The sequence below is a fragment of the Ursus americanus genome, chromosome 14 (assembly GCF_024610735.1).
Source record: "Ursus americanus isolate L20-20 chromosome 14, mUrsAme1.1.p, whole genome shotgun sequence".
Lineage (NCBI taxonomy): Eukaryota > Metazoa > Chordata > Mammalia > Carnivora > Ursidae > Ursus > Ursus americanus.
In genome coordinates, this window is record NC_142140.1 from 60,537,141 (window position 1) to 60,555,693 (window position 18,553).

An 18,553-nucleotide genomic window follows, 5' to 3' on the forward strand; every position below is an offset into this window, starting at 1 on the left:
AAGGTGTACAATGCAAGAGGGAAAAGCAGATGGGAAAGGTGCACGAAACTGTGCACAGGCAGCCCGTGGCTTCGACAGGAGACGACGGACTGGTTAGGTGGGCGAGAGCAGCAGTGGGCTCTAAGCACTGAGCGGCCCGTGGCGTGCAGATCTGAGTCGCGCCCGCACAGCCCGGCTCTGTGCAGCATCAGCGAGCACCGCCCCTTCTCAGGAGGCCCTGTGGTTCCGGGACCCGGCTGCTCTGAAGGGTTAATAATTTTTGTATATTCATACTTTCAGGTACTTGCCCTTAATTTGTCCTTAATTTTAACCCTGATGAAGATTAAGATACAATTTGTCAGTTCTGATCTTACTACAAAGAGTTACAGTTGAGCATGAATCAAAGTAAACTAGAATGAGTTCTCCCTCGAAATGGTTCCACAGGATTTCTTCTCCCTTGCCGCCTCTTACAGCGCTCCGACCGATGCTGGATTAAAGAAAAGCTAGCATGGTTTTCCGTCAATTTTTTACTTCAATTTGATCACCAAATTAAAAAATTCACAGGCGTACATTTGAAAAGGGTTTGTCAAAGTAGTATTTTTCTACATAGACTATACACTGCATCACCCAGGTTTTTATGTAAGTTTAGTTCTATATGAAAGTTGCCCAAGTAGAAAAGTGAATTTAATCTCCTGGCTTTGATATATACTAACAAAAGTTCTAAGAATAAGATTTAGAATGAAAGGTTCTTCAAAGAAGGAAGTAGACAGATATCCAGAATAAAGGAAACTGATGAAACATGAGGACAGGGGCGCCTGGGTGGCGCAGTCGTTAGACGTCTGCCTTCGGCTCAGGGCGTGATCCCGGGGTCCTGGGATCGAGACCCACATCAGGCTCCTCCGCTGGGAGCCTGCTGCTTCCCCTCCCAGTCCCCCTGCTTGTGTTCCCTCTCTCGCTGGCTGTCTCTCTCTCCATCAAATAAATAAATAAAATCTGAAAGAAAGAAAGAAAGAAAGAAAGAAAGAAAGAGAGAGAGAGAGAGAGAGAGAGAGAGAGAGAGAGAGAGAGAAAGAAAGAAAGAAAGAAAGAAAGAAAGAAAGAAAGAAAGAAAGAAAGAAAGAAAGAGAAAAGAAAGGAAGGAAGAAACATGAATACAAAATAAAACGTGGGTTCCCAGATTCCGGATTTAAAAAAGAAAAAAAAAAGCAGGCATGAGGAACAATGCTGGAGAAATCAGGGTATGGACCGCGTACGTGTGGAACAGGACTGTATCAATGACGGGCTTGTGCTGTGGTAGGAGAAAGGATGCCCTTGTTCTCAGGAGAGGCCACCCAAGTGTTCACACGTGGAGAGTCAGGGCATCGACAGATCGACAGAGACAGGAAAATGCTGTAAAATCTCCCCAACTGGTGAATCTCGGTGAGGCCTGTTTCTGGCTACGCAAGACAAGGTCCTCGTTCTTAAGAGACAGAGTTCAAGTACTGAGGGTAAAGCTTAGTTATGTCTGTGACTTATTTTTGTACACATTCAGGAGAAACACGAATGTCCACAAATCCGTCCGTAGACACACACACACACAGAGGCTGTCGTTCTAATCAGGGGTAACTGAGGGGCAGGGGAGAGGCGTGCGCGACCGCCTTACCGCAGCATCAACGTTAGCAGGTGAGTCTCCGTTAGGGTCTGCCAGCATTGAAATGACACTGATCATGATGGTTTCCACAGTGTGGATAGGGAGCCAGCGCTCCTCTGGCTTTTCATACCCGTATTTATCTTCCCCGGGCTCATGAAGAATGGAAATGCATACATCACCGTTTTTATCAACTGCAAAATTAGAGAGTGAGAGTTCTGTTTAAAGTAGTTAAAACAACGTGGTTAAACGTGAAGTACCTATTAGAGATGTGGCCCTGGCTCCCACGGTCCTGTATAAAACACTGAGTATCTACAGAAGACGATTTCCAAAATCGTATTTTACCAAACAGGACCCATATGTCAGAGCCAACAGACACACACACGATCGTCCCCATGTGTGCAGAACTCCAAGGAACCCGGCACACGACGGTGTCTAGCATTTACACGCAGTAAAGACAATGAATCTGCTTTGTTTGTACATAAAGCAGGCGATCCAAATACCAGAACTGTCTCTGTGTAGTGATGTCCCGGACTCCCCACTAACTGACTGGTCTACACTGGTGACCGTCAAGCATCCAGAGACTTTCCTCTGAAAAAAATGAGAAGTAACCTCATAATGTACTTTTTATATCACATAAAGGCAAAATTACATTTTCAGGGAAAGGAGTGCACTCAAATTTACAAAAGGAACATGTCACATTGCCAGTGAAAATTCATCAACGTAAAGAACATCCATGAGGCATCTTTTCTACAAAACTAGGGTTTAAAATCCGAGGCACAAATTAATTGTCGGTCAAAACAAAGGAGAACTTTGAATCCACCGGCTCATTTGTATCACACAAATACTCCTTATTCGTAAAACTACCAAAATCATCACTAATCCTTTATGGTGAAGTTTTCTCCACTGCAAAATACAAAATAATAATAGTACAATAAAGTATACTTATTTGGAAAATGTTAGAAAAGACAAAAAAGTATAGGAATTTTTGGTGTAAAAAGTCTTTCAACCAAATATCCAAATCCCATAAATAATCAACGGCACTATGTATGTCTAGTTCATTCCTAACTTCCCACCTAAAGTCTAACAGTTTTTTTTTTTGAAGATTTTATTTATTTATTTGACAAAGAAAGAGTGAGCGAGAGAGAGAGCACAAGCAGGGGGAGCGGCAGGCAGAAGGAGAGGGAGAAGCAGGCTCCCCGCAGACCTCCATCCCAGGACCCCGGGATCATGACATGAACTGGAAGCAGACGCTTCACTGACTGAGCCACCCAGGCACCCCCGGACTTGCAATCGGTGTAACTCTCAAGGTTATTTTTCATCTCCTGACTTGGGCACTTCCCCTGTTGTTAAAAACTCTGGGGAAGCCGAGCCGGAGTCCATACACACTGCTGGTCTCCGACAAACCCTTCCGGGCTGTGTGCTGTGCACACAGGCATCCAAGTGCGGGCCGTGACAGGCCCGTGCATTCGTGTGTCGTCTGGGCTCCTCTTCCCAGGCACCCACCTCCCAGTAAGATCCCCTGAGTGCAGGAACGAGATCGAGAGGCAGGCAAAGCAACGACAAACTGTTAAGCACACCGCAAAGTTCAACACAAAGTGCTTTTACCATCTTCTTTAGATGATGTCCTCACGCATTACATAAAGAGGATTTTTTCCAAGTCGTTTTCTTTGAAAATATGGTATTAAATGTTTCCATAAAACTCTATCAGAGAGAATCAACTTAAGATCCATTTTCCTTTCGTGGAAATTACTGTTACAATCTAGCATCTTTTAATTTTTAGCCTTGAGTCCTTTCATTTTAATTGTTTTAAATAAAAGGTTTTTAGGCTTCAGACCTATTACCAAACTACAGTTTAAATGTGAAATACAGGTGGGGGCACCCGGGTGGCTCGGTGGGTTAAGTGTCCGATTCTTAGTTTCAGCTCAGGTTATGATCTCAGGGCCATGAGACTGAGACCCCTGTTGGGCTCCACGCTCAGTGGTGATTCTGCTGGAGATTCTCTCCCTCTCTTTGCCTCTCTCACTAAAATAAATTAAACCAATCAATAAATCTTTAAATTAAAAAGGTGAAAAATAGTCTGGTTTTTCTAAATGCTTCTGGGGGTAAAATTTTTCCAGGTACAGAAAATACACGTTTCCTCTGGTGCAATGTCAGTTCTTATTCTTTACTCATTTATAAACTCAAATGTCTAGTTTTTCTTGCCAAATTGCTTCCTTAATTGTCCCCAAGTAACTTCTGCCTGTTACTTTTCCCTCTCCTTTTAACGCCCCAACAGTGATCTCCGCTGTCGCCCTTACTGACATGAGGTTCATTTACGAGCCCCATTCTGCTTTCAGCTGCACCACTTATCTTCACTCTGTTTAGTCTTTCAGGATGGGTTATGTGTGAAACCAGAAACTTCTTGCCCCTAACACCCAGCAAATAATACTATTTTTTTTAAGCCACTTGAAACTGTTTACTCCATTTGGAGTTTCAATCCCCTTTTCTAAATCCATTCCCCCACACACAGCTAGCCACCAGCCTCGGCCTCGACTACCTGAACCACGTGTACCCTCCCAGTTACCCCCTCCCTGGAAGCCGTGCGTCTAAAAATGACAGAAACCCAACGGACCCCCACCCTCTCCACACGCCCATAACGTGGGGGTTCTCTCACTCACTCTCTCTCTCTCTCTCTCTCTCTCTCTCTCGTCACCTCATGGAAACTGGCTTCTGCCCCCTATCAGAGGCCACGACTGGTCACAAAATGGTCTGAACAAGCTTCCCCCAGGTGCCTTTAAAGTCCCCCTTTTTGGGTCACAACGACAGACACTGCTGAGGACAGCTCCCTCAGCCTCTGTGACACCCTGCTTGGCGGGCTCTTGAGCCAATCTCTCACCTTCCAGGCTTCCTTAGTCGGACTTCTGACGTTACGTGATGTTACCCCGCTCTCCAGCATTAGCCACCTTTTCCGTGGGGAAATTAACTCATTCTTCCCATCACGATGTTCCCCGTCCCCTCCGTCCCCAGCTTTGCTGAGCTGCACTGACGGAGAGCATGGTGTAAGGAGCAGGTGCAGCGCGGTGGTTTCACGCGCTCCCGAGCACCTAGATGCGGGGCGCTACCAAGGCCCCACGCTCACTTTTACCGAACGGTCTAAGCCGATACGGCAAGCACACCTCAAGAAGATCCACGATGGAACGCGTCTAAGCCACACACAGAGAAGTTCTACCTGAGAACGACATCTGTAACAGCTTTACTGAGACAAAGGTGCACAACCGAATGGCTTCCCGCGTGTCCGGAGTTGTGAACGGTCACCACAATCAATTTCAGAACACAGCCGTCACCCAGAAAGAAAGCACATGCACAGGGGCAATCACTCCCCATGCCCCACAGCCTTCCCCAAGCCCGAGGCAAGCACGAACCTAACCTTCCACCTCTAGGTTTGCCTGCTCCGGACGGTCCAGCCTAAACGCAGCCCTACACTGCGTGGGCTCTCGCGACTGGCTTCGCTCACCCAGTGCCACGTTTTCAAGGCTCAGGCAGGCGCCGCGCACCAGGGCCACCCTCCGTAACGTGGCTACGTGATGAGTGGGTTTTCTCCTCGTCAAACGATGGACACTTGGGCTGTTTCTACCGTTTGGCCGTTACGAACCCTGCTGACAGGAACATTCAAGGCCAAGTGTTCTGTGGACGTCTTTTCATCGTTCTTGCGTTTCTGTCTCAGAATGAAACTGCCAGACTCGTGCCCCACAGCGACTGCAGCACTTTACAGTCTCGCCAGGAGAACGGAGGGCTCTCGTTTCCCTGTGTCCTCGCCAACACTTGACTATCACCTGCCACTTTGATGGCAGCCACCCAGGTCTGTGTCAAGCGGTATTTCGCTGTGGTTTTGATTCTACGGTTATTCTGTGGATGGTCCATCAATTCTAAATCCTTACCCTACCACCACCATCCACATCTGCTAGTCCACAAGCACAGTAACTCAGTTTCCCTTCCTGCTACGACTCTCAGTTCAAGCTTTCATGGTCTCTTACCGGAAGCACTGACAAAACCCTCTCCGTGTCTCCTGGCGGTCATGACGTCTGGCTTCTCCTTCCAATCCTTCCTCCATGGGTATGATCTTTCCAGAAGAAGACACAGTCAGGATGAAGCTACCACACAGCTTTAAAGCGCCAGAACTTAATGAGAACCCACAGCCTCAGGAACAAAGTTTAAGCCAGGCATTCACACAGTCAAAATTCTGTGTAAGAATCACATTCTCTAGAAGATGACCCTCTCTTACACTACCCAATACCCATGTGGCAACAACACTGTCCTCTCAACGTCACCATGACGTCTCCATGTCCGTTCCTCCCCACACAGGCCCCAACACCCTCACAGAAGGGGACCGTGACTCACGAATCATCTTCACCTCCAGTGTCTCGCAGACACTCCTGGCTCGCTTTTCCGTTCATCCCATGTCTTTCCACGTCTGCCATCCCCGCCCCACCACCTCCTCAGGTTCCCTTCCTTCACAAAGCACCTCCTCTCTCCAGTCAATCTCCGTTATTTCACTGACGCCTCTCCCCTCGTGGCCTGAAAAATGAAAAGTCTCTTCCACCTTAAAACAAACCCTCATTTCACCAGCTCTCCTCTTAGACCACCTAGACCACTGCTCTCCTTCCTCCCAAAAGAAGAGAAGTCCCACGTGCTGCTCACATACGTGCTCTCAGAGAGACCGAGGCCCACAGAGGCTTTACCTACAGTCACGCAGCTAACGTGTGGCAGAGCCAACACTCAGAACTTCTGTTACATCTTCTTTTGAAACCGGCACAAGAAGATGGCCTATACACACAGCAAATAATTCAAGTGACGGTAAGAGAAACTGCCAAAGCCCAGGAAGAGAGGAAAGAAATGGCAAAGCAACAAGAGGCGGATGTGGTCAATTTAGGCATCCGCGCTCCACGGAGGGGTATCGTCAAGGCATTCTAGCACAGACTGTTAGATTTCTCTCCCTCGTTACTGGTACAAAAAAGAACGATGAAGCATCTTTGCGATCGCCGCTATCTTAGGTGCGATGGAATACGGTGGCTACCCCCTTGGTTCCCGATAGTTTTCCGTGAGCCAGTTCCAGTCTCTCGAGGCCCATCCATTTCTCAAGCCCCTGGGCTCTAATACTTTCCCCATACCCTTGTGATAAGCCTTCATTCACTCACTCACTCCTCTCCCTCAGATTTTTGCTCAGACTAATTCGGGAGCTTCTCTCCCTGGCAATGCAAAGTCGACTATGAGAAGCAGAGTGCAGATCAGCGCGGGAGTCAAAAAAACCCACAACTCTGATTACAAAATACTGACAGTCAAAATACTTAGAAGAGAAATGCTTGCAAGCTCTATCACACAAAACAAGGCCGAAAGTTCAGGGAGACTGTATATAAACACAGTTTATCTAGCCTAACCTTTGGCTCACAAAGTGGATCTTAACGGTAATGCATCTTTGGGTAAGAACTTCAGCGTCACTGCATTTCCGGCACGGCAGGATTGATGCTTTCCAAAGCTTAAAACACCGGTACGGCACCCCACTCGACCCTGTCGGTCACCTTATGAGGCAGGCAGGACACTCCCTTTTTAACAGCTAATATAGGTCAAAAGTGAAGAGCTGCCCACGGTCTAAGAGTGAAGATGAGAAATAGAAATTTTAAAACCAGGCTTAATGACTCCTATGCGCTCTGTAATCACCAGTGAGTCACCTAATACCTTGGAAATTATCTCCGTTGTAAGGGATGTATGCCTAGCGAGTATCACCCGATAACCCTGCCTCTAGTTTGGAACCTCAGGAGTCTCAAAAAGAGCTGAAAACTAAGGAAATAAATATTTGTATACGATGCCTCTTCCCCCTGCCGCTCTACTAAACAAACTAGTACAAGGCCATGTGCACAATGAGCACAGTGAACTCAGCACAAACATCCCAAAGTAACTTCGCTGAGAACTACGTCTTCCTTGGCGACCTTGCAAACCTCAGTGACGGGCTACCGCATTAGCAAACGTAAAAGTAAAACTAGATGAACTTACCATTTGGGTGCCAGATTTCTGTAATGAATTTCATTTTAGGAGGCCGGAGGGGATAATCTTTTGGGAAAGTGAGATGAGCCTTAAAAACACCACCTTCACTGGAAGAAAAACAAAAACAAGTTCTTGCCTGTAAGTTCCTGCATATAACAGACAATGATTAAAACACACACAGAGCAAGGGTGCTAGTGCCAGACTATAAATGAAGTGAGTTAATAACCTGGGCCTCAAGCAGAGAGTTTACTCACTCACGTACTCATACACCTGCTACCTGACCCACGTCCCAAGAAGCGAGGAAAACAGAGAAACGGTTGGCTTTAAACAGGCATCCCTATCAGGTCACACGACTGTTGTGCTGACAACCTTTATCACTTCCCATCAAAGTCCAGAGGCTTAACTGAGCCCATCCGCTCTCCACGCTGATCTCCAACTACCACCCTTCCCTCCATTCCAGCCCGTCTTCTTTCTGTTCTTCAAGCACAATAAGCTCTTTCTCACTCAGAACTTACACGCTATTGTTTGTTCCCTGTGTGGCAAGATGTGCTGACCTTCCAATCATCCACTCATTTATTCATCTCATCATTTAACAAATATTTCCTCAGCCTTTACATGTCGGACACTAGCCGTGAACAAGGAGTTTATATTCCAGTGACTTTCCAAAGTGCTGCCGTCCGACACAGCTTCCTGCACACCGCACACCGGAGACGTTCTACAGTTAGGCTAAACGAGATGGCAGCCACTAGGCCCTTGAAATACCGCCGGTGCAACTGGGGAACTGACTTTTTAACTTTTTTTTAAAGATTTATTTATTTATTAGAGAGAGAGAGCATGAGCACAGGGGGAGGGGCAGAAGGAAAGGGAGAGAGAGAATCTCAAGCAGACTCCTCACTGAGCACAGAGCCCAACGTGCATCTCAATCTCATGACCCTGAGATCATGAGCTGAGCTGAAACCAAGAGCCAGACACTCAACCGACTGCACCACCCAGGTGCCCCTGAATGTCTAATTTTATTTATTAGCACATATGGCCAGGAACTGCTGTATTAGTGCAGTCTTAGATCAGTGTCATTTCCTTAGGAACTGTTCTTGAAGAATTATCAAAACAGTACAATGAGCTGTACTATGTTAACAACAAAAACCAAAGAGATTAAACCAGCCTCATGAGGTATATAACTAAGTTCCTGCATTATGTCATTCGTATAGCCATTTCCTGTGCTTGAAATACCTTTCTCCCCTTGTCATCATTTAGAACTCAGCTTCGGGGTGCCTGGGTGGCTCAGTCGGTGAAGCGTCTGCCTTCTGCTCAGGTCCTGATCCCGGGGTCCTGGGATCGAGTCCCACATCAGGCTCCCTGCTCAGCGGGGAGCCTGCTTCTCCCTCTCCCACTGCCCCTCCTCTGCTCGTGCTCGCTCACATAAATAAATAAGATCTTAAAAAAACAAAACAAAACTCACTTCAACGTTATCTCTTGAGACTTTACTTGGCTCCCCAATCTTAACTCTACGCTGTGTCCCTTTACTGCACTGACGTCTTCTCACTTCTTTACTCCAACACCTATCTGCACATCTGATTCTTTGACTGTTCAGTGTACAATCCATCAGAGCAGGGCCATGTGATGTTTGTTTCAGATCAGTGAGAAATGGAACTCTCAGCTCCTTAAATGGTTTTCATTCACTGGACAAATATACATTGATTACCTACTTGTGTGAGGCGCTTTTTTACGTAAAATAATAAAACAGAGAAGAAGACATCAGAGATCACTGGTACCACAAGCACTTACCATTTTGGTGGCAGAAGAAAACATCAAGCAAAATATCACTAGTAGCTACTGGAATGATATGAGCAATCTAATATGAAGTTTTTTAAAAACCAAGTATCTATAGGATATAACATTTGTCCTTAAGAAGGAAAAATGGGGGTCCACCTTCGTGCCGATAGAAACCCGTCTGCAAACACAGCCCCAGTACGTGGCAGTGCAGGGCTATGGGGATCTCCTCCTTCCTGCTTTGTACAATTCAAGATAGACTGAATTTTTAACCACAAGCAAGCATTAATTTTTTATGCCTTTTTCTGAGCATAAAGGATTTGGGGGAGGACTTAAAAACAGAGAGGCAGATCACTAATCCCAAATACCTCCGAAGACCTAGGGAAGGCCAACGGGCTTGAGCACAGAGAGTAACCGTGGTAACACGACTGTGGTAAAAGCAACAGGAGAAGGCCACAGGGAGTCAAAGAGAGAACGGGGTGGTCAAGGACATGCATGATGAGCAGGACAATTTGAAAAGTCGGACAGTTAAAGAACAGGATAACTAGATGGGGAAACAGTACAAATGCAAGGCTTTAAAAAGGAGGAGAAAAACCCCGAATTTGTTTACAAGGAGATGGGAAGGTGCGGGCAGAAAGACTAGAGACACTAGAAAAAGAAGAACTGAGCCATCGGAAGAAGAAAGAGAGTAAGGGGAGCAAGGGGAAAGGAAAAGAAAGAACATCTTTTCCTTTGGCACTGGAAGAAAAAGACTGAATGTGGCACGGATATCCAGGGGTAAAAAGGAAGAAAAATGACAAATTTTATGCCTGCATATGACCTCCATTTCATCACTTACAGAATGATGTACTGAAAGGGAGAAGCTGGAGACGTGAGGGAGGTGCTGGGAAGGAGGACCACACGGCGGGCGGTAGGGCCGCCTCGCCCCTGCTGCCCCAACTGTCGGGTTAAGGCCAAACTGGCCCCGGGACCGGTGACTGTAGGGACTCGCTTTTCAAACTGGGGTGACTCACTAACCACTTTTCTTGTTTAATCAATAAAAATCGAGTAGAAAACAAGGCGCTTATCCCCAGTGGTCAGTTTGACTTACGTCATCTGCACGCACGTTTCCGCTCACCAAAACGTAGGCATGTAGTCTACACCAGGTCAGGATGTAGACGACTTCTGATTATGGCTTGCGGCGAAAAAAAGCCACAAACACAGAAAACAGCTAAGAATCTATGTGAAAGGACATCAAAAGAGCTGCCAGAGGCCCTCGCACTTCGTGCACTGGTAAGGCTGCGCCTCCTAGCAGCCTTCCTGGGTCCCTTCATCTTGGCTGGTTAGGTCCACCTCAGATTAGCTGACCGGAATCCCTGTCGTGAAAAACTGCCTCCGTCTCTTAAGTTATTTTCCAATCTTCAAAATATCAAATTTTATATACACAATTATCTCAAAAGGTTTAAAGCACACAATTCTCACTCTCTCTACAGGGCCCTCTCCATTCTGAACCAACCACGTCGTTATTCCTTATAGTCTGTGTCCTATCTGTGGACTCCTTAACGTCTCCTTCACCTGGGGATCTTGCCTGTTTTTCTAAAACTGAGCTCAGTGGTCCCAACCTGTGGGTGCAAACTTCCAGTGAACAGCCAAGTTAGCAAAGAGGAGCGCAAAACCCCCAGGATATGAAATACTGTAAACTAAACATTAATGTGTCACAAATTCACTATTTTTCAACTATGCAAAGATGTTACTGTGATGAGTAAAATGACAGTATATTAAAAAGCATGTGAATTAAAAATATCTTCCATTACGTATTTTCTTCATCCCATATACTAATAGTACAATTATCAGCATGATGTTAAAAAAAGGTGTGAAACCAAAAAAGTTTCACATCTAAAAAGGTTGAGAAACTGAGCCTAGTTCAACTTTCTTCCACGAGCCTCACTTACTGTTTCTGTATTAAGTTGCAAAAATCTTACAAGGACCAGATGCTATCATTCTGCCATATTTACTTTCTTTAAATGATACACTGTATGCTGCCAGCTGAAATTCTGCTCAACACTGTTCTTCTAAAAGTATTCCTGGTGATACCTGTTTCTTGTCCATTCATTTTATCTGACACATTTCACTATTTATCACATTCGTAAGATATTTGCTTCCAATTTTTTGGCTACCACATGCACTAAAACACAAATGCTTCCTGGCATAGGGTTTTCACCCTAACAGCAAAAGTGCTAAGACAACATTTAAGTAATTGCTCGAAGTGATACAGCTAATACAAGTGGGAGAGTTGGGGAGCTGGACCGAGACCCCACAGCCCATGTTCTTAAGCACCGAACGGGCAGGGACGTGGCGTTGCCGCCGGGGCATCAGCTGCTAAGCAGGAACAAGGTTCATTCCTCCCAAATTCTCATTACAGAACATATGGCTGTGCTTCCAAGTCTTAAGCAGAACTGTAAAAGGACTTTGTTACTGTAAAATAATCTGAACCAGAGTTCGGGTAACCGACTCTACAGTCCCTAGATCCACTCAACACATATTATCTTACTATTCTCCGTACTTTCCGCACCCTTGCCGGTGGTAAGGAATAAAATAAACTGTATCTCTTGAACAGACTAGCCGCTGAGGACGAAAGAAAAATAAGAGATTAAGGAAGGTGCACGTTCACCACTCTGAATTTGTACAACTTATAATTACATGGTGATACCCAAGTCTCCTGAACTTCCTTGAAAACGTGCTGCTGCTCTTGCCTGAAACGACTATTTCTAAGGACACTACCTAATAATCGGCAGGGGGAACACAGCAGGTACACACACCAGTTTCAGCTTTCACAGAAAGACAGCCTGGAGAATCTACTCTTAACAGATTAATGGGCAGAGCAGTAATAAACATCTGATACCATGTAAAGAGAAACAGAACGGCTGCGTTAACACGCACGGCAACGCTCAGTCTCCCAGTAATGCTGGAATACACCAGTTATCGATGACCTGAACTGAAGAGGGTACAGTGCCCTCTAGTGACTACATGAAGGCTGATGGTGCCACAGAAGAACACAACAGCTTTTCAAGGATGTCTGTACATTATCAATTCTTGCCATCACGACACAAGCGATCTAACTATTAAGTGGTGAATTAATCAGTTAGGTGTGGGTACCATCTATGTCCACATTAACCCTAACTTACTTCTGACCCTAACCCCTGCCCCGCCCCTAGTGAGGGTCATTTACACTTGAGGTCTGTGCACTCACACCCCACCGACCCCTCCAACAACCGCAGCACGACCTCTACCCTCTTCACACTGCTCAAGGAACTACAAGGACACCAGCAGCTTCCTTACCGTTAAATCAACACACACCACGAAATACTGGATTCCTGGTACCTTTAGGGAGCTTACTTGTAACCACACTTTCCTCTCCTTCCCCCTCCGGGCTGCCTGCCCAGCTGTCCTCAGGGACCGGCCTTCAGCGCACACTCCCCTCCTCTATCCGGAGCAAAGGCCGTGTATGCAACCCCCTCCTGCAGGTCTCCATGCTCAGCCCCAACTCCCAGCCCGCTTTTTTTACTATAGACGATGAAACTTCTAGAATAACACGGTTAGAAACAAAATTTTCTTGCAGATATAAAACACAAGTAAGCTGAAGGAAAATGAAATCCACAATCCCGAAGTTAGGGTACTTAGGTTGTAAAATAGAAACCTAGGTGGGGACTCCTGTCCTCCATGGCTGTGAAGACAAACCCAGACTCTTTATGGTGTTTGTGTACTTCAAGTAGCCCTCTGCTCCCTGTTCAACCTCATTCCCTGACATCCCCTGTGCTCAGCTCACTCCGCTGCCACCCGGTGGAGCTGTCCTGTTTTCTGGGCCCCATGACCCAGAGTTCCCCTCGGAAGTGCTGCAGCTCTATCATCACCACCCCCCGGCCCCGCCTCTGCCAGAACACCTGTCCAGTTAACGCTGACCCTAGCTGCTAGCAGTACCAAATCTCTTCCATTCCAGAAGAACTCATCTAAACCAACTGTGGCCACCTCATTCATCTTACCAGTTACTGGGTAGGAATGAGCAAGGGACTCGACTCTGACACAGGAGACAAGAGCCAGTCAGCTGGAGAGCTCCCAATGCATACAGCACACATAAAACTAAGAAGACACCAGCGTCTTTTCTTCCTTTGGGTGATCTTCTGAAATGCTCAAAAGTCCTATAACCATTCTGCTACCAGTGCCAGGACAACAAGCTTTCTTGTTCTCTAAGCCAGCTACAGTCAGATTTCTGTTGCTTGCAGCCAAAAGCCCACTAAAACTACCACAGTTCCCACTTTGGATACGTCTTCCTCTGGGACACGTTCTGATACATCCCAAACCTGCCACACCCCCAGGGAGCCCCTCTCTCCACCACCGCCATCACCAGCCAAGCAACCACACGGTGACTAAAGCATCATCTCTCTGCGGGCAGGGCCGATGCTGAGCTAATCCAATGTGCTGTTGCCGGCATCTAACCTAAGACCGCTCGAAAACATCTGAGCTAGATGAATGAGCAGTGTGAATGCTGGTGTAATGCTTTATTTTTGCAACCATTCTAAGCAGGAAATTGCCGAAGGGACGGCCTAGACTCGGTAAATATTAAACAATAAATCTGAAGCCTCTTTTTTTGAGAGCTTTAAAAAAAAAATCCCATAACTTTCTCAAGTGAATTTAGAAAAGATTTTTATGAAGAAGGAATCATTTCCAGGTTATTTTGGGTGATGATTAGAACGCCTGTCAACTGCCATAAGGCTTCACCACTCACAGGATGTTCACCGCGTGTGCGACACAGACTCAAACTACAGCCCCGCTGCCCCGTCAGGACGTCCGCCCTCCAGGGGAGCTGCACAAAGGCCTCTGCTACCCACATCTCACACCAACAGCTAGCACTTTTTAAATGTATACTGAAGGCCAGAAGTAAGTTCTTAACTGGTGGAAAGAATGGACGAGTAATCAGTACAGTGCGTATTAAAAAGCGGTTCTCTTTGGTGAAGCTGAAGGTACACATTAAATACATGTACCCACTCACAGTCTTTAGAGACACGTGCCACCACCGCACGAGACAGCGTGAGCATTCTGTGAGGTCCTCAGAGATGGAGCTCAGGCCCAGAAGCCCAACTAACCCTCTAGACGACGTCAGTTTACAAGAATTCCTCCTGTTACCTCCTACCAACTGTGGGAGTAACCAGATTCTGTCACTGGAATGTCACTGTGTCTCCCAAATAACCCTTCCTGCCATATGTTTAGCCTGAAAACCTGAACTTCATCAGGCATATAAACCAGGTGATATGGATGGTTTTATGTGCAAACTTTAGTAAGAAATTTGCTTTCAAATGATATTGAGGCTGTGCGGGGCTACCTCAAAGATGGTTTTCAATGGCTACTGTTCTCTACCCAAACTAACACCATGGAACCACCAAGTTGAGTGATTTTAGTTAGCAACAATCACCATTACAAACATGGCACTGAGAAATACATCAGCAAACATTCTGATGGGAAACGGTCGTCACAAAACATGAATCACCCTCGCAGACGAGAGAAAACCCAAAGTCCACACCACAGCTCACCCTGCATGTCCCATGGCGGCCTGCCCTGGCACCAAGTAGCCCAAATTTTCTTTTCCACCAGATGTTTTATTGGGGGGGGGGGTTCCCCATGTCTGAACACCTAAAATGAAACTACCGTATAAATCTTGCCTGCTTAGCACCATCGAGGACCACAGTGGAGAGCAAGTGCAGTCCCCAAGAAACTCAGATACAGGTGTGTGGGGCACACTGCTGACCCGAGAGGATCACTGCACTCTGTTCAATACCTTCACGTCTATCAACGGGGTGGAACTTACACTAGTCACTAACATCAGGAGGTCACGATCCATCTCAGAGAACACTGAACATTCTTAACTCAAAGTTAGTCTGCAAACATTCAGAGCAGAAAATAAGACTACAGTCTTTGAATCTAAAAGGTATGACAAGACACAAGAAATCCCATCTCTCTCTATTGCTCTGACTCCACTGCATTCTGTTGTCTAACTTCACATCAGTTAATAAGGGTTAACTGAAAGTGGTTAGCTGTAACAATCACTTTTATAAACTGGGAAAAGGTAAACATCAGTTCATTTTAGGGTCAGAACACCTTGGTTCTGATCAGTATTCTGTGGGGACCTGATTAAAGCAGCACTCAAATTGACGACCTTGAGAGTTCTCTCCAGCCTGGAGACACTGGTGTGTGAAAATGTGCTCTGTATGAAAATCTCCCAGACGTAATAGTATGCTTTAATTAAATTGATAAAAGTGTTAAGAATGGTAAAGACTTCTCTTTGAAATGACAATGTTCCCTTTGGGGGTGAAGGCACAGTAAGCACAAGGGAAGGGAAGGGGAGAAACATTTCAATAAAGAATTTTCTTCTCGCCCCATCCTGCCAAAATTAACCCAATACCTCAGAAACAAGTAAAAAATACATGATTTCTATATAGGCTCCCCTTAAAATAGCTTTTCTGTAATAAATTTATTTCAGGTATTAAGAATATCTGAATTTCTGAAACTATTGTATGTTTAAGAAAGCAACAGGTTTCAGACTAGAATTTCAAGCAGAACACAAAACCCTAGACATGATCATTTAGTACAAACGACCTCACCTAAACACAGCCATTTCACCTGCTTTAAAAAATAATTTCACTTCAACCGGGGATGTACTGTATGGTGACTAACATAATAAAAAAATCATTAAAAATAATAATAATAATTTCACTTCAGTTTGCCAAAGCAGTTTCCATCTGAATTAATGAAGAGAGCTACTTGAGTGTCCGTTCCATGGTACTTACTAGAGTGTGTCAGGGGGACCGATGATAAGGACTTCCCACCGGTAGAGATCATTGTCATCTATTAAACCTGCTGAAAAGCCTTCCACGGGATTTTTGTTGAGTTCTGTGGAAAAAAAATTTTTTTTGATCAAAACTTTCAGGCATGTAATTTTCACCCAACAGATAAATTACAGAACCTGAATATACATGTTATAAATTCCAAACTATTCAGCAGATACACCTGGGTCCACTAGCAAAGAGCTACCCGAGGACCAGAACGTTTCTACTTCTGCACCACAGGGACGCAACGGGGAAGCAAAGCAACGGGGAGGCAAGCGGTCGGAGAGATTGCGTTCTAACCGCCCCTCCCCGCCCCCGGTTCCCAGCTAGGCTCTGAGCGTTCAGGGTAGCCCTCGGGCGGCAGACAGAACTCGTTAGGGTACAGACACCGAGGCCCACAGCTCAGAGACTGTGACCCCCAGTAACTCAAACCAGTACTCCCAGTCATTCTTACACTGCGGTCTTTAGGGTACACTTTCAGAAGCACCAGCAGCAGCCCTAACAGCTTTCTGCTGGAACTGGCTGAGCGGAGCCCACCTCCGGACTGCAGTGTGTCTACCCGGCAAGCCCTCCGTCACCGCGGGGATACACATCTGCAGCGGGTGTTCACGTGCGGCACATCAGACTCCTCCCCGACAGAGCCAACTCCTTGGGTCTTGCCTGTGTGTGCCGACCCCGCTGCCAGCCAAGCTTCCAGCACACACGAGCGGCTTAACAATGACAGCTAGAGGCGCCCGGCTGGCTTAATCGGAAGAGTGTGCAACTCTTGATCTCAGGGTCCTTGGTTCAAGCTCCACATGGGGTGTAGAGATTGCTTAATAAATACATATTTTTTTGAAGACAAAGAGAAGAAGGAGTAGGAAGAAGAAGGGGAGGAGGGGAAGAAGAGGAGGAGGAGGAGGAGGAAGAGTAGGAAGAAGAACAGAACAGCTGGAGCCTACAGGAATGGCACTGGCATCATGAGAGTTCTCTCTTCCAGAGAGAGTGCTCTGGCATGGATGGAAAATGATGGAAGCAAAGGACTAGTGTGGTGGGGGGAGACGTAGGCCAACACGGGAGCTTAGTGGACCAGGTCAGGAGTGCAGTCTGATGGTTCCTAGACACATAAGGCTTAATCATGACCTACTTACTGATGGTGGGTATTAGGTACAGATTTCTTTAAACAGCTGTTTAATGAGGTGTAATTGACATTCAGTGGATTGCACATATTTAAGTTATGAAATTTGATACATATTAATATATGTACACACCTGTGAAGCAATCAACACTGTTGTGATAGTAAATATACACACACACTGTATACAGAAATCAGCAACAGGGAGGTCAAACGGGGAGCACTGACTGGCTCCAACTGAGAAGTGGGGGCCAAGCACGTGAGAGAGAGCAGTCAGGGAGGGATGTGCTGGGGGCCTGAACGGGTGTGTGATTCTCACATGCTTCCTGCCATCAGCCTCAAAGAGTTCAGTCTAAAGATAAAAGCAAGCGTAACACAACCTAGAGTGCTTTTACAGAGGACTGAACACAGTGCGTTAGTAACGGAGAAGATCTTTATTTTTTGAGGGACAAGGAGGTGCTGTTATTTCAACAACTAGGATTTAACACCCCAACATGCCAGTGAAACACAGAGCCTAAAGGCAAATTTTATTTATATTTAAATATGAATGGCTTTTCTCAAAATTTGATTTTTTAGAAGTATAAATTTTTGCAAAAGGCAACACAGACCTATCTTTTACATCAGTACTGTATTCAAAATGCAAGAAATGTATTTTTACTTTTAAATAGCCAGTCTAAGACATTTTTAAAAGGGTACTGAAAATGGAAAGGCATGAGCTAGGACCTGTACTTTGTTGCTGCACGTGAACACTCGCTGGGCAGCAGCGGGAGCCCCGAGCCCCACCCACAGCCCACCGGGCGGAGCACAGACCACCACAGTTAAGGGCAGTCGTGTTCTTTTTCTAGACGAACAGTATCATATTTCTCAGACCATTTTCTTAAACACTGTATTCGAGTATTATGGAAGATTCTTCAATTTATCCAGAAAATCACCCTCTTGCTGCATTTTCCATCAGAAGCCCAGAGTTTTATAAATGGAGGTAAGTTCTGAAATCAGCATATATGGTGAAAATCACCCTTGAGAATTCCCTTACGTGTCCCTTAAAGTACATCACTGATTCTCACTTCTGTCAATACGTCGTAACTCCTACAAGTCTTTTGCACATTCTCTCCATGCTTTTCTTCTACAGGACTGAGCACGTCCACTGCTTGTTTAAATAACGTAAAAGCAACATCGTAGATGTCC

The 18,553-nt window shown here is 45.9% G+C and overlaps 1 protein-coding gene across 2 annotated transcripts in view; it reads right to left on the reverse strand.

The window, feature by feature from the left end:
* Nucleotides 1-18,553, reverse strand: part of UBE2G1 (ubiquitin conjugating enzyme E2 G1) — a 97,465-nt gene that overhangs the window by 15,747 nt on the left and 63,165 nt on the right. For both annotated transcript variants that reach the window (XM_045804845.2, XM_045804844.2), the window contains exons 2-4: nt 16,216-16,318; nt 7,637-7,734; nt 1,622-1,800 (exon numbers count right to left, since the gene is read on the reverse strand). In XM_045804845.2, the coding sequence (XP_045660801.1) occupies nt 1,622-1,800; nt 7,637-7,734; nt 16,216-16,318 (380 nt within the window). The remainder of the gene's footprint in view (nt 1-1,621; nt 1,801-7,636; nt 7,735-16,215; nt 16,319-18,553) is intronic.